The following is a 21,548-nucleotide window of genomic DNA, read 5'->3' as shown; positions in this document are numbered from 1 at the left end:
CTCTTGTGGACATATCGGTTAATCTACTCTCCAATGATAATTTCAGAATTGACGCAATGGTTTAGGAGATGTCATTTGAAAAATTTTCTATTTTGATCTTTGGCGGCCATGTTAACAAAAATAATTTTAACAATCTTGGTTAAGGGTCACTCAATAATTATTTGTATCTAACCATTTAAAAAATCAGTAGCAGTTAATAGTGACAAGTATAGTTCAAAACTGCCACTAAATACATTATAGAGAAAAGACTATACATTCAGATGGCCACGATTTTGACAAAATCTGATGTAGAGGGTCACACAAGAAACATTTCTGCGAATTGTTCTCAGAATTTTCATATAACGATGAGTCAGCCCGCCCTCAAGCGGCCATGTTTTTGACGAATCGGAATAAGCTGAACATTCTAGTTAAAGAATGACAGAGATTCTTTTTTCGAAACATCGTGTCAGTAGTTTCTGACAAGAAGATTCCCGAATACTATCCATATAGGGAAAAGTGGCCACGCCCTCTGGCGGCCATGTGTTTTCGATGTATTATTTTCGATGTATTAGAACAGCATGAACGCTCTTTGTAGTGTGTCGCCGCAAAATTATTATTTTGGTAAGGTGGCGCCAAAGCAGTATGTGGGCAAAATTAGCGTGAAAACGGACAATTTGATAAATACGTTGATTGGTTGTTGTTTCAGGTCTAACACCACTTTTCAACAGTATTTCAGTTATGTAACGGCGGGCAGTTAACCTAACCAGTGTTCCTGGATCCTGTACCAGTACAAAACTGTTCTCCGCAAGTATCTGCCGTCACCCCCACACGAATCAGAGGTGCAGGACGAATGATTTCAGACACAATGTCTTTTTAAGCATATACCCTGCCCGGAGATTGAACTCACGACCCTACGTTCAGTAGAACTGCGCTCTCCGGGCGGGCTTGATCAAGATGAGAAAACAAGTATACACAGTAGATAACACATTAACATATTTTATGCTCACAACAATAAATGTAGCAGCCACATTATAAACAGCTTTTAAACAGAACTTGGTTTAAATGACTTATTCATACTTAACTGCGTACAGACGGTCGAACAAGGCATAAAGAACACAAAACCCACTCAAACTGTTCCTGATTCTACACGAGATACCAGACAATAAAAGGTGATGAAATAGAATACATTGGAAGGGATTAAAGACTGCTTTCATAACAGTGTAAAGGGATTAACATAATTCGTTATACATATTAACACTCGGAAGACGCAGTTTTGTCAAAATGTCAAAAATGTAGACTATAAATGTCATATTAAGGCCATATAAATTTATAACATTGTTCACCCACTTCATTAGTGGCTACTAACGCGTGTGTACTACCGACCTACATTCAGCTATTGTATTTCATTTATGACAACTATAGCTCGTTCAAATAGGTCAACTATAAAATAGACTGGCCCGGTTTATAGGTTGGTCAGGGCTACGGATATGTATTGTACTAATCCCCAATGATAACGTGATTCCCGCCGAAACGCGAGGACGAGTCTAATTCATGATAACTGATGAAATAACCATTCATAATGCTTGCACATTACTTGACAAGCAAATATTAGTATTTCTTTCATTTCAAATATCCAGTAAAAGTATATGGCAACATAGCTCAGTGGGATAAAATGCAGACAATGATTGGGTGTAAGTGGATCGTTTTGTGGGTTCGAATCCTCACGAGGGTTTGTTTTTTTTTTCAGATTTTTGTTTTTGTTTTTCCTATTCGTTTTCATTTTTGCTTCCGTATTTTTGTTTCTTTCTTTGATGGTTTATTGTCGAGCACGCTTGCGGTGAGCTCGATATAGTCGCCACTTTCTGTGTATATGCGTGCGTGCGTCTGTCCGATTTTGTCCGGACCATAACTTTGACATGCATGGACCAATCTTGTTTAGAGTTCGCATTAATATTTAACTCAATGGGAAGGCGTGTCATGCGCAAACTCCATGTTCCTATCTCAAAGGTCAAATTGAAGTTTGTCCGGAGCATTTCTCGTTCAGGCATGGTAGGATTTTGATGTAACTTGGCATGAATGTTCACCATTATAAGACGGAGTGTCATGCGTAAGAAGCAGGTCCTTAGGTCAAAGGTCAAGATCTCACTTAGAGGTCAAATGTGCTGGTGGGCTCGACATTCTGCCCGTGGGCATACTTGTATTTGTATATATGTCTTTATATAACACACTAGTATGTTCATTATTTGCATGGCTACGTGCATGCATTTAATCAATATCATCTTTGTTGTGTAATAAACTCAAAAACTATTCTCATCTGCAATATCGCCTTTAGATACCTCTCTGTCGTGTTGTCACAGAGCTCATGAAGGAATCTTAATTTTTATGCAAAAGTGAAATAAAATTTAAAAAGAAATAAATGTTGATGCTGAGTTTCGAACCCACACGGCAAAAGATCTGTTGAATATGGACTGTATGCTTTACCACTGAGCTAATTCGTAACTGGTACAAAACCTGAAAATATTTAGATTGTAACATTTTAGGAAAATGTTGAATTCCCTATGTTCCATTTTAATCTATTTATAGTCATGTTTGTAAATATCAAGTTATCGTTGGGGCATAGTATTATGCCATCGAAATATTTCTATAAAATGCTTCTTCCCCTTCCGTTTGGATCCCTCCATGTTTACAAACACGTTTATTTATTTTATGGACTGTAGTTGGATAACTTTCTTATATCCTGAAAAACACGTGCAAGGATCGCAAACTTGAACGCTATTGATTTTCCTCATAGGCACTCCATACTCTCTCTTGGTTACAGACCTATAAATAATTTCAGATTTACTGTAAGACAGTTTGAGTCGCTGTGACAATCCTACCTGACTTATATTGTTTTGCAATGTATAAACTTAATTACACACAGTCATCATTTCTTTTTAGTTTCTGCCATTTTATTTTTGTCGTTGAATGACATTAGTGTCTATCCTGTTTGATGTAACTGAGATTTTCTAAATAAAAACCAGACAACAGCTTTAAATATCAATTATTCCACAATTAAAGACCATGTTTTATAAATTCTCTGATATTTTATTTATTTTTTTAATAGAAAAAGTTGTACCCGTGCAATCATTTTTGACCATTCAGCAGACTAAACACACATTAATAAGTTCCTTCGTGCCAAACATTTGTAATTATAGGTCTGTAACCCACTGACACCGCAAAAAAAGTTGAACACAGTTTTATAAAACGTTATTTCAAACACAAAACATGTGCGAGCGTATAGAATACCGGTATATCAATTCAGTATAATACAAGAAAGGACACATTTGTATGCTCGGTTTATCAGTATGTACTGTGTGAGGAAGGAACTGTGGGTATAGATAGCAGCAACAAACACCCACCTGCTAAAAGAAACTGAGAGTAATACATTTTTCTCTACAGGTCAAATACTTATTAAGATACGCGCGGTGCAAATGTTTATGTCATAATGCATATTTTTGACCAACTCAATGGCCATTATTTCCCCCGGAAACCCCCAGGTGCTCAAATGCTGAATAACGATCCTGTACTAGTTCAAATGCTTTTTGAGACATGCACGACACAGTCAGGACAGACGAACGTAAATTCGGACAGACAAGTGTGCGGACAAAGGCTTAAAGGAAAATCTAAGTGCCCTCATCTCCCGAGAAAAGGTAAATATATTCAGCAAAATAACAGCAGCTCAGATCTTTACAAAACAGATCATACATAAATTTGATCGGAAAAATCTGTAAATATTGGCTGTTACGTCATAACATGTTGTACAAGCTACGCTATTGTTTATTTCTGAAATAGATATTTCTGTTGCCAAGGTAACGGCATTTAGCGTCATTGGAAATTACTTCAAAGCTTGAAAACTTGCGTCGAATTCAATAAAGGTACTAGAAGGTCAAGACTTGAAGAGAAAAGACAAATAAAGCTGAAGATTTCAAAACATTTTCGCTAGCTGAATTTCATCACACTAAAATGCCTTTTTTTCTCAAGGTGTCTTACGAAATATTTCTTCATACTTCATCACAATCGATAATATTCAATTAAACATTCCCAAAAATAGAGCAAGACGAGCTATGAGAAATTACGGATCCTATCATTTTCAGCATACGCCTTAGATAAACCATAATTATATGTTTCAGCACCAATATTGTAGTTAAATTACATGGTCTTATTTTCTTTTCTTGAGTTTTTACATAGGCCTAATTTCGAACAATGGTTAAAACGAGTGTTCGTGTATGCGACAGTTTTCATTCCATACAGTGGACTTTTAATCTGGCCTTTTTTCTCCTAATTAATTTTGCAAACTGTAACGAAAAGACACATGAGGTTATGCTTTCCTGTAAAGTCATTTAAAATATATTTTGAGACAACATTAGGGCTCTATTATAACTATACAAAGAGGACTGCTACGTTTTATGAACTTTTAACCTGCTGGCGGCAAGTGATTCTGCCTATGTGACCAGTGCAGACCAAGATCAGCCTGTACATCCGTGCAGCCTGATCTGACGTGGTCAGCACTGTTCGCTATTTAGTCAGTACATTTTCAGTGAACAACTTTTGTATAACAAATGGTATTGCCCAAATTGAATGATGGATCAGTCCAGTTTAGAAATTTAGCAGGCTAAAGGTTAAATACCTCTTTAGCATTAAACATCCCGTGCAGACCGACGGGACGACACGTCCACACAATGACATTCTCGCTGTAAATGCAGACAAGTAATTTTTGTTGAAAGTTATTTTCTCAAAATGACATTAACATTATGTCTGGAATCGCACTGTAAGATTATTGAAACGCTTCATCCCATCTCAGTGACAACTCATATCAGTGTAAACGAGTCCTTGACATTCGGCGAAACTACTGCGTATGGAATCAATTCGACTTCCAATTTCCTTGAAGGACAAACTAGAATAATATTACGTAAACAGAGACTGGAATTTCGCCATAAATAGACATACATGCAGTCTGTAGTAATGACAATTATTTGGCAGGAGAGATATCTCAGACTGGCACATTAAGACCGAAAATCTAGGAAATAAATATGTGAACAGAATAATTTAATTCATTAATACGTGATAGAAGTGAAGACATAACTTTAACTGTAACTGAACCTGACGAAATATATAACCACAAAAATGTATAAACTTTTATCATGCTAAATGCTAATAAGCTAGTCGGCTGCAACAGTTGGCAACTTGCGAAAAGAATTAGTTTATATGTTAAATATACCACTTCTAAATAAGACCGTTATTTTAATCCTATCCGTCGTCGTGCATAAGCATTCGACTTAATCTCTTTAAAAAGCAACGACAATCATTCTCAATCACGAGATTATATTCTTGTTAAGTTCAAGATTTACAAACTTCTAACAAATTATTCTGAAGGGCTACAAAATGTTCTCATTTCAAATAATCAAAAGGTCAAATTAATTTACAACCTACAGCAATATTTAAAGTACGATCTTTTTCACTTTTCCTTGTTTGTGCTGCATATATATAGATTCAAAAGTTCCCGCAAAAATCATATCTTGACACTGACTAGATAAAGCAAAGGTTATTAGGCAGGCTGATTTTGTGCTATATCTTGTATGAGGGTAGGATAAATGGCACATCCGATATTATGTATTGGTTTATTCACAGTCGTTTAGTTATAAGGTAGCTGAACTCAATCGGCAATGTCCGTGCGATCACGTATCATTGTATGCATCTTCAGCATCCTATACAACCGGAGATTGCCGAAGTCGTATACGGAGATTGCCGAAGTCGTATACGGAGATTGCCGAAGTCGTACGCTGAGAATACGTAGACGAACGGAAAATGCCGATTGTCATTACGGGTCCACTACCTTAAAATTCGCGACATACGCCTTTGATACGTTATAAAATGTTAAAAGTTTTGAGAATATCACCATATGCAACGAAACATGAAACTGATATCATATTTCATCAGTTTTTGATATTTCAAATCAAAGTTTGCCTCAGGATACTTTCGCTTTTTTTGTACTATCATAAAATTGTATTTTATATCAAAGATGGATGTTCATTAAAAGAGAAACGATATACATTATAAACTGTAAATTTATGTTGTGTGTCTGTCTCAAGGTCGATATATATTACTTTATTATACTTTTTACACCTATATATGCCCAATCACTCCAGATTTATCCTTCCGCCACCTCCCCCCCCCCCCCCCCCCCCCACCCCACACACAATAATGACAAGGGTTGTGCTTGACCGACATATCTATGTTAAGAGTCCCCGAAAACTTTTTTTGAGACTTCACTTCCGCATAATATCCTCTTTGACAGAACAATGTTTTGAATTATAGTTCTTATATATGCGACTGAAATGGAATGGAGTTAGAAAAGGGCCGGACTTTTAGAGAACATATCACTGCTAGTATGTCTCCGTCTCAACATGCAAGGTTTTTGACTTATACAAGGACGTGTATTGACTACCGTGACATTTGTCTTGCCGGCAACCGTCTTCCTTATTGTACAGATTGCAGACATAAATTTATTTAAATAGCTGTGTTCTAATTAAACCACACAGGTAGATTGCCACGACAGTTGCTATATATATAGACACACGTTCCGCTAATAAATCTGACAAAATCCTATTGGAATCCGAAATACGCAATCATTTAATCAAAAAGTTTGTATCTCTCCTTTGCATGAGAGTTTTCCCATGATTTACATGGCAAACGATTAATATCACTTGAATAAAGAATTGAACACGCGCCAAATTTCATAAGACATTACTAATACAAATATTGTATTGCTGTATATGACCTACTGTCCTACTGCCTTACCAATTTTCAAGGACTTCTTTAAGTATACATGCACCGACGTTTACAACTTCTACTGATAATATTTTATCCTGCTGCAGCAATACATTTGTAACATGGAATAATAACATAAATAATTAATCGATCTAATCCTACATAGGCTAGCCAAACTAGCGCAATTTGTTTGTAATGTGATTAATCAATGCACAATTTACATTTTTGAATGAGGTAAGCGATTACATTCTTTACAAATGCGATAAGCGATCAAACATATTTAACTTCGATCAGGTCGGTACGATTCATGAATGCATTCATAATTCAACGCAACTAAATGGATATCCTTGAATCGAATATTTTGTCTTTCAAAGGCACATGCGTAGTGCATGATTAAAGCGGACATAACACACTTGAACTGACTACAAAAAAGAACTTTCTGTTGTAAAGAAGTTTCCTGGTCAATAGCCAAAACTACTGCCGAGGTCCGCAAGACCAATTATACGAAAGGTTTAAATATTAGCCGGCAAGTGTTTAATTAAGTCTTTTAATTACATGTCATAAGAAGTAAATTTGTATAATTTGTTTCGACTTGAACCCAGCATAATTCAGTGTAGGACTATAGATCATTATACAGCCTAAACTATGGAATCAGTGTTAAACTATAGACCACTACATAGCCTTAACTATGGAACGGCGATTTATTTAAAGGAGTCATTTTAAATTTGACATTTTCACTGTTAAAGCAAACTATTATGAAACTTTTCTATTTGTATTCTTATGATCATTCCACCTCCACCTTACGGTTTACATGAAGTAGACATAGTCGGCGACGAGATCATGAGAATTGATAAAATCATTTTTGCCGAGTTTGTTTTTTAAAGGTGGATAATCAGATTTTGGCTAAGTAACGGATTTGTTTTAAACTTTAACATCTGATCATTTACACTCATTTGTGTTCAGTTAGCGCTTAATGCAAGTTAGGTTTTCACTGGAGATATTTTAGTAATTGGTTTTCCTATTGCAGTTGCCCAACCAAGATCGAGTTATTTTATCATATTAAGTATAAATGTGATAAACATACTTTACCTAAGAAAATGTATAACTAACCGATATATTGTATTATATTCGTAAAATAATTGCATTAACAATTACATATATAGATTGAATTCATTAGAAATGCAAGTTTGAAAAATTATTATTACCTCCCTTTGCCTATCTTGGTTGCGCAACCAAGATAGAATGGAAAAAAAATAAAATTCAGAAGCTACATGCATTTTAAAACTCACCTTTTGATTCAGATTGTTAAATATTTGGTATATCTATCCAATGCGAATGTAAAACTCGGAATTATATGGAAATAAAAAGAAATACCAAGCATTTTAAATATTTTCATATTAAAGGGGAGTAATTACAAATTTTTATGAAAATCAATAAAGTATACATTTCTAACAGGGATCTAACTCTAAGTAATGGGTATTTTTGTTTCTTAAATAAATCTCTAACAGAATATACAAAAAGTAGAAAATGTCACTAAATTTTGCTTAAATGTGATTGACCACCTTTAAGTGAGAATCACACAGAGTCCGGTTGAAAAAGCAAACCTCAAACACCTCTCCGTGCGTTACAATACACCATGGTTACGAACAGTGGGATGAAAGGCCTTTCGCACTGAGTCAGCTGAATAGTTTTTGACATGAAGGGTCGACCTTACAGATGTCAGGGACAAGTGATTGTAAGTCAGCGACCTTAACTACTGCGTCAAGGAGGCCGCTGTTGTGAGTGGAACCATGGATAAGATACTTAAATTAACTCGAAGGTTGACGAACAAAACAATGAGTATACTAGTAGTGTTAACGTTAAAGTACAACTGTTTACTAATTAATAAATAAAGTGTCATTGTTTTTGGTCTTCCTATAGAGGTATAACAGAAGTCGTTCAAGATCATTTATAAAATCACGATGGTATGGAATGATTACTTTATCCAAATGATTTTTTGCTTTGATTTATACAGCGGGAATGATATTGGTCAATGTCGTTTGGAGACTTCTGGATAGATTACACTGATATCCTCTTTAAGAAGTGCAAATATCGTTCTTAACAGTTTAAGACGCACCACAGAAAGGCCAAGGTCTAAATATAATTGAGCCGCGCCATGAGAAAACCAACATAGTGGCTTTGCGACCAGCATGGATCCAGACCAGCCTGCGCATCCGCGCAGGCTGGTCTGGATCCATGCTGTCCACTGATGCTTTCTCTAATTGCAATAGGCTTTGAAAGCGAACAGTATGGATACTGACCAGACTGCGCGGATGCGCAGAATGGTCTGGATCCATGCTGGTCGCAAACCCACTATGTTAGTTTTCTCATGGCGCGGCTCATATTATTAAATTAATGTGGTAGTATGCACAGTACTTTATGTATTAAGGTGAGTTTAGACCACACTTTGTTTCTACAGAGTAAGATAGTTAGATCTATTATTCTGTTTTTAAAACTATACTGAACAAGGCAGTCTGAAAGACAGCTAAATCCCCCGCCACTGGTATGGTAAACCTTTGACCTTGAGCTGTAACCCTGACCTTGAACTGACATGGCTGACCCATGAATTTTGCACATCGTCTAGATGAGGTGATCATTTGATCCAAATTTCATGAAAATCCTAAAAGGGGTTTAGGAGATACAGAGCTCAAACCTTTGACCTTAAGTTGACATGGCTGACTCATGAGTTCTTGATGAGGTGATCATTTGACCCAAGTTTAATGTAAATCCTTCAAGGGGTTTAGGAGATACAGAATGAACACAAAATGGAAGGCTCAAACGTTTGACTCTAAGTTGTGACCTTGACCTTGAGCCGGCATGGCTGACTCATCAATTCTGCACATCAACTTGATGAGGTGATCATCTGACCCAAGTTTGATGAAAATCCTTCAAGGGGTTTTGGAGATACAAAGCGGACACAAAATGGAAGGTTCAAACCTTTGACCTTGGGCTGAGTTCTGCACATCGTCTTGATGAGGTGATCATTTATTCCAAGTTTCATAATTATCCTTCAAGAGGTTTAAGAGATACTGAGCGGAAACAAAATGGTAGCCTCAAACCTTTGTCCTTGAGTTGTGACCTTGACTTTGAGCCGACATGGCTGACTCATGGGTTCTGCACATCGTCTTGATGAGGTGATTATTTGATTCAAGTTTCATGATTATCCTTCAAGGGGTTTAGGAGATACAGAGCGGACACGAAATGGAAGGCTCAAACCTTTGACCTTGAGTTGTGACCTTGACCTTGAACCAACATGGCTGACTCATGGGTTTTGCATATCGTCTTGATGGGGTGATCATTTGACCCAAGTTTCATGATTATCCTTCAAGGGGTTTAGGAGATAGAGCGCACACGAATTGGAAGGCTCTAACCTTTGACCTTGAGTTGTGACCTTGACCTTGAGCCGACATGGCTGACTCATGGGTTCTGCACATCGTCTTGATGAGGTGATCATTTGACCCAAGTTTCATGAAAATCCTTCAAGGGGTTTAGGAGATACAGAGCGGACACAAAATGCTACGGAAGGACGGAAGGACAGAAGGACGGAAGGACGGACGGAGACCATTCCTATAACCCCCCACCATTTGTGGCGGGGGATTAAAAAAGAATGGCTGAATAAGTTTGCAGATGAAGTTGTGAAAACACATTAATTCAGGGAGGGCCTAAATTGCCCACCTGTCATCTTGTAGAATAAGTGTGTTATAACACTATTTTAAAATGTGCAACTGACAGACTTTAGAGAGTGGGAGTTTCATCTCTGTCTTGATCCACCTATCCCTGTTTCTTGATATAAATATAAAAGTATGGATTCAATTTTAAACTGATAAAAATGTAAGATTTCATCAAAAGTACGTCAGATCAACCAATTACATATTTCAATTTCATTACGTATATAATAATTTTGTTTATTATCGCAAAATCACAATATCATGAAATCATACTACAGTTGTGGTTTGAAAACAACTATAATTATATACGTGTGTAGTTTTATAAAAGTTTTAATTAAAATGTCATGACAACTATGCCGTTGGGAATTTCATTATTTGTTTATAGTTAAGTTTAGTGATCTTACGTTTAAATAAAATAACAGTCTTAAGCTGATACTAACTTACTGACACTATTTGCATACTTAAAAGATCAGAGAGAAATTGAGTGTAAAGTCTTAAATGTATACATTATAGTAGAGGCAGACGGACGTGCGGGCGTGGGAACTGTGGGATTGAAGGAGAGGAGTGGGGGTACTAGACGGGTTGACATGTCTGCTCACTTTTCCTGTGCGAAAGCTTCCCTAAAAAAAAATCAAAAAAAAAAAAAAAAAAGTTTAAAAATGCATCCCTTTATACAGTAAAACGCCCGACCCAATCCACTATCAAATGCACACAGAACCGGATGTTCTTTGGTGTTTTCATAATTAGAAAATGTACATGAATTACTAAACTGGATGTCTTTGAAGACTGGGAATGCTCATTTAACATCAGAAACCACACGGCAAAATATACAATGGAACAGGCGTCACAGCTGGGCTGGCAGCTGGCATATGCTTAGCATGTTACCACAACAAAAAGAGGGTGAAAACGTCAGCAAGTTGACTTCATGCGCATGATTATACTGTCCTGTATATATATGAGCCGCGCCATGAGAAAACTAACATAGTGCATTTACGACCAGCATGGATCCAGACCAGCCTGATCCATGCTGTTCGCCAACGGTTTCTCTAATTACAATAGGCTTTGAAAGCGAACAGCACGGATCCTGACCAGACTGCGCGGATGCGCAGGCTGGTCTGGATCCATGCTGGTCGCAAATGCACTATGTTGGTTTTCACATGGCGCGGCTCATATATAAACGGTATTACAAGGCATCTACCATGTAGTCATATTAACAGAAAATAACTTAACGCGACTTACAGAACTCCTGCCATATATGGCCTAGAGCAAATAAAGTGTGACATTTTGTCAAAAAAATTATTGTCTTTAAATTAACTTTTTTCAGTTACATTTTATAGCAAAACCATCAAAGTTTATAAAAAATGTTAGGTTTTAGAAAAGTAATTGACCGTTTTGAAAAAAAACAACAAGGATATTGTCAAAATAATACAAAAATTAAAGAATAATTGGTAAAGTTACATTGAAAAAGCTCACAAAGTGAGTGATGATTGACAGCAAATACACTTATTCTGGGGTGCATATGATTTGAACAAATGGATTTCTGTGTTTTACATGTGCCATATTTGCTCTCCAGTATTTTTTTTTCAGAATATTTCAGAAAATGAATAGGAGAAAGTCAGTAATGAGAAATAGAAATTTTATTTTGAGTAATTATGAACATGTAAAATAAAAACTAACAGCTTAACACATATAACAATGCAACATCTAGGTATGTGTCGAGTTTCATTATTCTAATATGAACCACCCAAAAGATATTAGTTTCTGAAATTAGCCAGTATTTTCAATTTAACTGTTAGGGTTGGGACAAATTATGTGCATGTGAATTTATGAAATGACTAGTGTTATAAGTAATTAGATTTCATCAGAACTAAAAGTACTCACATAATACAGGGAAACTTAAATCAACAAACACAAAGAATATTACAGTCTTGGACCCGATTCTAATTTATTACTGCTACATGTATTTATCAAGAAAATATCTAATGTTTTAAGTTTACTAATAACAAAAGGCTTAAAACACTGTTGTTCACATTTTAGTGTCTCTAACATAACTTTGGGGGAACAGTCAATCAATACAGCAGTCAAAATATATTCTCCACTTTACCTTTCTAAGAAAAAATCACAAAATGAGGGATTCCTCAAAAAATGTTAGGGTTGGGACATTTTTCAGTAAGGTAAAAATGCTGCTTTTAAGTGGTTGGATTTGTCTGAAGCATTCACTGTACAGTAATATTGTTTCACAACTCACTGATAAATGATCCTTCATAAATCTAATTCAAAGTAAGTTGCCAAATATGATCTTTCTTGTCAGAAATCTTACACTATAAGGAAGTTTTAAAATGAACCGTTTTCATTAGTTTTAAGAAATGTCACAAGAATGAACAAAAGTACCAACATAACTTACGAACATAACAATGCAAAATTTAAAACATACTTTAGTATAGTTATTAGTACCACCAGTATTCATTTTTCACACTTTTTTATGAAGATATAGCCTTTATAGCGTTAGGGTTGGGACATAGTGTTTTATGTTCAACAAATGAGAACTAAAAACTTGCAAACTGTAACAATGTCTTGACTTATTCACTGATCTCAAAGGTATTGTCAATTCCAAAATGTAAACAATACAATGTACTTTCTTAGCACTCTTAGATTTTACAGTAAACACTGGTTATACAGCTTCGGATATACCGGTAACTAATATATTTGTTGGCCTGGTCCTAATACTTTTTTTATTTAATGTACATGTAACCAGTTATAACAAATCTTTAGATATAAGGAACAGTATATTTCTGTGAGAAAATGAAGACTGGACAATATTGTACCTGTTTATAAAGATCTGTATGATACTCTTTAGTATCAATGTTTGAAAAGATTATGTTAATTGTTTTTGGATTTTTCTTTTGTCATCTGCATCATATTTTTCTCTGCCAGTCTTGCATAAATGAAAATTGCCTGCACTTATATTATTATGACAAATAAAAAACACCAAAAATACATACATGTATAACATTCTGCAATACTTGTGTGATTAAAATTTGATTCTTAATAAAAGTGAGCAATTATATAATGTATGTAGATAAACTCTTTTCAAGGATATAACTGCCTTACCATGTAACCAGAAAACAGATTTATTGTGAAGGTAAAATGGTTTGAGTTTACAAGATGTTTTTTTCTAGCTAAGATATGTAAGATAAAATCAAATTTTCTTGAATTGAAATAATAAAGACAGTCACTGTGTTCAGTTACTTGCTCATTTATAAATAAAAAACAGAATATGGAGGGGAAATATAAAACTACAACATTGGAAAATAAGTTTGAAATTGGTGGTCACCAATTTTATCATATCTGACTTGATAATTCTTGTTTGATGTATTCCTTTTTTACAGTATACATATATCATACATTTATAGGAAATCATTTGTTATGTGGATATAAAAAAATCTGGATGTAAGGATCACATCTGAAAGGTCCCCAAGGAGTTTGTAATAAGAAGAGTTTACTGTACATTATTTTCGGCTCATTTCAATTTCATTGTCTTTAAATTTTACGTATGTCACAGCTTTTGATTTGCTTTTACTTTTACTTTCTTTGCTAAATGATTTCTTTTTCCATGTTAACTTTGTTAATTTCAGTTTAATACTTAATACTCCTTTCTGGCTTTGAAAACACACCATTAATTCAGCAGCTGTCATTAAAGCCAAAAAAGTGTCCCAACCCTAACAGTACTGACTGTAAGGCTGAAAGTGACTTACTGAAGGCTATATTCTTAAATAAATGTATTGAAATGCACTGTTTCAACAAGTTACAGTTAGGATTAACTAGATTTAGTTTAATATCAGAAACACTTTCCTTATTTTTGTCATTCCATGTACCTGACTTTTCCTTTCCTGAAATTTTCAGCTTATATGATGCGAAAAAGTAGAAGGACTTGTACAAGAACATTGAAGTGAAATTTTATATGAAAAAGCTTGAATATGTTGTTGTAAATAATGTCTCTAAAACCTTTTATCATTAATCCTGTTACAGTAAACAAGTTAAAAAAAGCATGTTAGGGTTGGGACAAAAAAGCGTTAGGGTTGGGACAAAATTAAGGATGCCCTGATAGTGGGTATAGTAGAAACACAGCCATAACTGAAATATTAGTGCAAACAATAAGCCTTAAGGAACATGATGAGACAAGACAGGTATGCAAGACTCATTAAAACAACATTATGCATACAAAGGAACAAGCTAACTGTAAAACCGTTAGGGTTGGGACAAAAAACAAGCATAAAAGGATACTTAATGTGTGATGACATGCAAATGTAATGTAAAAACTGAAATGTTTGTATTAAAGTATACTGTATTAGCTATCCAAAAGAACCTTTTATTTTCTAATATGTTAACTTATTTTGTTTTAACATATGTATATATGAGAAAGGTATAAATTAAAGTGTTTGGCTTCATTTGGGTACTTTTCAAAATACGTTCAAAAAAATTTTTGAAACTAAATCTGAATATTTCAGTAGTTAAAATTTATAGATTTGTGGTCAGCACATTGTATAAACATGGTAAATGTGTAAAACAGTTGATACAGAATATTTTCTAAATGAAACAATAAAACAAAAAAAGTTATGTCACACGAAAATAGCTATTTTTGGAGAAATTCTGTAACTTCAAATGTTCATAAATTTTTAACCAATCAACCGATTTGCCTGAAATTTGAAACATAGATGGTTTAAGACTGCCTTATCAAAAAAGTCAACTGTTAATCTATATTTGTGCAAAGACTGTTCTTTCATACTAACCTTATTTTTTGCTTCAATAAAATGTACCCTTATTTGCTTTAGGCCATATGTATTTATGGAAAACGTATCATTACAGACAATCATATTTACAAAACATCTCTACTATAATGCCATTTTCATATCTAAAATAAATAGTGTCGTTTTTTTTGTCTGCATATTTTTATTTGTTCATGGGAGATAACTCCTGAGACTATTCAAATTCTGTCAAGTCTGCCGCTTGTGTTAATCAGAGTTATAAGAAAGTAAAAGCAAACGAATAGAAATTTGGAAAAATAAAAACAAACTCGGTGAAATTATATCCCCCGATGAATAGATTGTTTTTTGTGAATGAGGTGACTGTATTTTGAAAGATGTCTAATTTCCAGATATAAGTTATGTAAAAATTCTTTGAAATGGTTTGTTGGTTCCTATTTTCTACCCAAGCAAGGGGAAAAACTCTCGCCTATAGTGATCTGTATTTGTATAAGAAAGATGTAGAATGACCACTTATGGAACAAAAGAATCGAGTGGTCAGGGAGTTCTATTGTCCTAGACCACACCTCCTACCACCTAAGATACCAATCGTGTGCTCGTACGAACGGACGAACAACCGGACGGACAACGCCAAAACAATATCATTCCGCCTTCGACAGAAGATAATTAAGACAAAAATTTAAAAATAAAAGATTATCTAGTCGGTACTCGGACTACTGTATTTACAGATAACTCACAATGCTACCCAAAACATAAAGTTAGTAGGGCATTTGTCAAAACATGTCATTTTTATTGTAAAATGTACTGTACTGGTAGCACCTTTGCTACAATGTATGAATTTTAATTGAAAACTTTCGGAATTACTTTTAAGCCATTAGCTAAATATTTCTATTTAAGCATTACATTAATGCAAGTATTTTGTACATTATTTCAACAGACATAACAGTTGTTAAAAAAGCCGAATGGTTAATCTTTTCTTGTAGGTCATGACCCCCGCGTTTTCATTTTTGACAAGGTATTACGTCAGTCTGACCTTCTTAGCTTCTATAATAATATAATGTACAATTTCACATTATTTAATTTCATTCGCATGTTAAAATGATGAATATATTAAAGAATCTATATGACTGTATCATGATTTTGTTTAAGGTTATGATAAATCCGTTTTTATATAAAGCTCGAAACTCAGCCATTCGAAAATTTGAAAATCTTCGAGCTAGTTCGTTTGAAACTCGGTCTTTTCAAATTAGGAACTGACTCGAAATTCAGCCTTTCGACAATTAGAATTTCGATCATCTGGATAGCGCGAAAATCAATTCCAGCTTTTGAAAAAGTTGGGTCAAGATTCAACGACAACTTTACGAAGTTAAATTTCGCTGAAATTCAATGTTAGCACGAACTTCAACACTTTTGATGTTTAACTACTTTAAATCTGACTGCCAACTTCCCGAATCTCACTATATACATACGCAAGTCCAGGATTTAATAATGAAATATACATTTAATGATATTTTTCTAAATACACAAACTATATGAGCCGAGCCATGAGAACACCAACATAGTGCGTTTGCGACCAGCATGGATCAAGACCAGCCTGCGCATCCGCTAATGGTTTCTCTCATTGCAATAGGCTTTGAAAGCGAACAGCATGGATCCTGACCAGTCTGCGCGGATGCAAACGCACTATGTTGGTTTTCCCATGGTGCGGCTCAGATACTATATACTGAGTATGTTGAACGATACGAGAACTGATACGAATTTCTACAAATTGATACAGATAAAACCTGTCTTTAAAGACCAACTTTAGGAGTGCTGAAAAGAGGTCTTTAATTACTGTTAGTTTTTCTTCTTGTCAATTGTTTTAATTTGATATAAAACTAGCCGTCTGTTCAGTCTTAAATATGTGGTGTGGGATAAAAAGATCAAACATTACTGATTTGTCAGTGGGTAACCAGATATTAACTAATTTGTAAAGGGCTCTTGCAAAATATGATAGCAAATAGGCTAAATATCGAAAGGGGCTTGAAAAAGACCGAGATTTTACGCACATAAACTGGTGAAAAAGGACACATCAGTATTATATACATTTCCAATCGTGTACATACGTATGTTCTTTACTACTGAACCTAAGTATATGTACTTATTTTGCACCGCATACTTTATACACAGGTTAAATACTTTTTGCAGATGTAGACTAGGTAAAATAGCAATCTATAGATCACTCACCTTGTAAATACACACATGTTAACCTAATTGTTTGTTGACTGCGGAAAGTGTTTGTGTGTGGTATTGGGGTGAGGGGTGAGTGTGGGGTTGGCGGGGTCATTTTCTGTCAAAATTTCCGCCGACAGTAGATCTACATGTTTTAAATAAACCGAAATGACGATTTTGAAAGAGACAGGGTCCTAATGAATTAATTAAGCGACATAATTAGTCTAGCCGGCAGATGTAGTTTGTAATTAAAATGCAAATTTTCTATATACATGTGATCTTTAAATTAGATCATGTATAAACGGCTTGACTGAGATCAACGGCTACGCTTTGGTGTGGCCAAAGGAATCGATCGAACATTAAGAGGAACTGTTAAAGCGTAAAAACTTTAAATGAATAATTTTCCTTCTTCTTCATGCACATCATTCGACAAAATTTTATGTTTCATATACAGAAAATGAATACCTACACTTGTCAACGGGAACTAACGTATCAAAAGTATCAAAAAGTTATGAAAATAAGGCACGACTGCCTTTCAATGAACTCGATTAACGATTATGGAATGGGTTTCTGCAACCCTTCACCTTATAACCGATATATCGAACTTCTGCCAACTCGTGTATTTTTTAACTATTTTTGCAGCGTTTTTTTTTTGTAAAAATAACTGAATTTGCTGATGTTGCAGATATACTGAGCGATCTATTTACTATTTATAAATATAACATATATATTGCGAACTGAGAGTACAGGAGTGGGCGTACATGTATGTACTCCAAGAATACATGTATGTTATATTGGCTATTTCTGACTATCAAAATAAATTGTGCCGAATATGATTCCGCGTGCAATCAGAATAGTTCGTTTGTTGATAAAAATTTAAAAAAGAAATCGTGAAACACTGGTAGTTAATTAGACTACCACATTGCACACACATATATAAAATCTTATTAACACAGATAAATCCATTTTGATATGTTTTATAGCATATTTTCTTGGGAAATGCGGAGCAAAATGAGGCACCCACCTCTGCTTAGCATGTCCTTAAATATAAGATTTTAAAGTCATCTGTTCATAGGCACAGTTTAGGCTCTGGGGTGAAAAAATTATGACCATCAGTTTCATCCCAAATCATGCCAGAATGAAAAATGTGCAGTGACATATGAGCCCCGTACACATTACCAGTGATTTTAGATTTTTTCATCCCAGATCCAATACTCGCCCCTGTGAACAGTTCTAACTGGTATTTTGCTATTTTTTGTTTATCTGTATATTAAGAAAATAACGATATTCTGAGCCTCAGTATCTATGCAGCTACCTATGCTAACCCGCCCATGCGTTGCAGCTGTCAAACAACTATTGATTGATGCGTAGAAAAATAGGTCACTTCTTGAATAGCAAATATTTGCAGGCGTGTCTCGTTAGACAATATCGATTGGTCAAAATTTATGCAACGCATCCAATGTATAGCAACGTCCATTTAACCTCGCAGGCCTACCACGTGTCAGCGAAAGCGGAACAAAAATCGATGTACAAAACATGCAAAAACTAAAGCACAACAAATTTAACATGATATGTCAGCATAAAAGTTGATATCCTACAGATAATATTAAAAAGTATTAGCTTACCTCGACCATTTTGATGCCTTTTAATGCCCTTGAGAAGTTATAAATAGTAAACACACAGTCTAAAAGACCTTCAGTACACACAAAATATTGTTGAATGGTTATTGGACTTGTGTAGTAGTAAATTACGGTTGAGTAGCTGGAGGTAACATGCAGGGAATATTGTACAGGCTATTGCCAATAATTTATGAAAAAATAAGCATGGCTAGAGATTTAATAATACAATTTTGAAATAAGGCATTGTCTGACATTTAGATAAAAATCGCTTTCCCGTGTCTTAGTCGTGTGCATTCAACTTGGATATTTTGAAGATCGCCTATTCACAGTTAATTTAATTGTAAAATTATTTAAAATACTTCCTAAACTGAAATTTAACACAGTTAGACTGTTTTACTTCCGCTATTTAGAACCTGACATTTGAAAATTCAGATGAGAAAAAGCTCTAACAAGTTTTAAAGAACATTTTTTTTCTTTGCTGTTGTATGTTGGCGTGTTCTAATCTCTGTCCTGGTCTGGCCTGAGCTCAATATTTGTCCGGTCCAGACCCATAATTTTCACTGTATTTGGACCTGGTTTATTATTTCATTCAGTAGCCTGGTCATCTTAACTTTCACAAAAAGGTTGGCTGTATTTTGTAAAAAAAAAAAAAAAAAAAAAAAAAAAAAAAAAAAACGTTCAAAATGAAACGATAGTTTAAATTATTTGTATGATTATAATAATTTGTTATTATACAGCTATTGACTTATGTTGAGGTCAATATACATGAACCTGCACATACACCATTCTCAATGTACGTTTAATACAGCATGCTATGTATAGTTATAAATCATATTAGATGCAATCTGACTCTGTCACCAGTTTCGTGCATTTACTATGTGTTAAATGATTTAAAAAGTAGTAGCACATCTCCACCAACTATCAGAATATTCTGACATAATAAGATAAGCAATCGATTTATTATTCAAGCAGACCATGAATGCGATTTCAGAAAAAAATCGCGCTTTTTTAACAGCATTCCATTTAATAACACCCTGTTTTAGTGGTAACTGGAATAACTGAAATGATACATGTAAGTAATGATAGGCAAAGGCTGTCAGGAATATGATATTTAGTTTTTCAGTAAATGCAGTTAAAAGTATATATCTGGGGAATGAAACAGTATATTTGTACTCTCCCTGTCCGACCTTGTCTTAAACTGGGCTCAAGGCCAGACGAAGACAGGCCATAAATTAGCACATGCTTTGTACGCGTGAAATACGTGATTCGGTAAAAAAAAAACTAGATGCTTGTAGCGATGCATTTGTATTTTTGCATCTGTACTCGACAATGGACATGCTCATTTCGACCTACCATGTGGAATTTGTATTATACTGCGCAAATACAAGTTGTTCAAGTTTAAAATATTAAGACCCTAAAGGAAATAAAGAAAAATATACTTAATTATAATTAAATTCTGGACTAGTATAGCCGAACCAAAAATTAAAACCTAGGTCATCTTCCCTCTTTGTCCAACATTTGTGTACGCACAAAATACACACATCCGCTGGCTCATAGTATACATTTATTCAATGAACTGCGGGTCAACAGTTAGAACTATTGACTGAGGTCCGACGGATCAAATTCTAAGAATTCTGACTATTAATCAGCAATCCATTTAACAAGTGTTTTTACTACATGACATCAGGAATAACATTTTTTTTTTTCTTCAGGATTTGACTTTAACCGAGTCACATGACTAAACATTTTAACACTGTGCGTCTGCATGTATATAGAAATGCATTAAAACTCAATAACTGTAACTGGCTAAAAAGTGTTTGCATTGTCCAAAAAAGCGTCATTTTTAACGATAAGAAAACCGTTGTTTACAGACATCCTTGAAATGTCAGCAAGCATTTTTGTGTATGTATTATGTTACAAAAACATCATTTGGCAAACAATTCGTACTACACTGACAAAAACATTAAACATATTTTGGCAAAAAGGTTCACACAAAACTGACAGAAGCATTAAACTATCTTGGTTTTGTTAGCTTAAAAGCGCACTAAGTTGTAAAAAATATGGTACATTGTAAGAATCTATACGAAAGTGACATTTCAAAAGGACACACAATTATGATGCGTCTTTTTTTCATTTGCCAGTTATGCAACAATTTTTTTTTGTAAATGAAGGTCTAGATTTTTTTTGTAATCTGAATAAAAAAAAACGATGTTATGCATATCTAAACAAAAAGTGTTCCGAACCTAGATTTCCCTGCAGAGTTGGATGTGCGGGTAAACGATATAATATTGAGCCGCACCATGAGAAAACCAATATAGTGCATTTGCGACCAGCATGGATCCAGACCAGCCTGCGCATCCGCACAGTCTGGTCAGGATCCGTGCTGTTCGCTAACGGTTTTTCTAATTGCAATAGGCTTTGAAAGCGAACAGCATGGATCCTGACCAGACTGCGCGGATGCG

At 34.8% G+C, this 21,548-nt stretch overlaps 1 protein-coding gene across 2 annotated transcripts in view; it reads right to left on the bottom strand.

Moving 5' to 3' along the window:
* The window catches only part of LOC123526450 (solute carrier family 2, facilitated glucose transporter member 5-like), a 47,840-nt gene extending 28,645 nt beyond the window's left edge, over nucleotides 1-19,195 (bottom strand). The window contains exon 1 of one of the 2 annotated variants that reach the window (XM_045305603.2): nucleotides 19,093-19,195. In XM_045305603.2, coding sequence (XP_045161538.2) covers nucleotides 19,093-19,101 — 9 coding nt within the window. In that variant the 5' untranslated portion in view covers nucleotides 19,102-19,195. The remainder of the gene's footprint in view (nucleotides 1-19,092) is intronic. The other variant, XM_045305604.2, reaches the window with a different exon arrangement.
* Between the last annotated feature and the right edge of the window lie 2,353 nt (nucleotides 19,196-21,548).

The sequence above is a fragment of the Mercenaria mercenaria genome, chromosome 14, assembly GCF_021730395.1.
Source record: "Mercenaria mercenaria strain notata chromosome 14, MADL_Memer_1, whole genome shotgun sequence".
Classification (NCBI taxonomy): Eukaryota; Metazoa; Mollusca; class Bivalvia; order Venerida; family Veneridae; genus Mercenaria; species Mercenaria mercenaria.
Note: the sequence above shows the minus strand (reverse complement) of the source record. Positions and strands in the feature narration are given on the sequence as shown.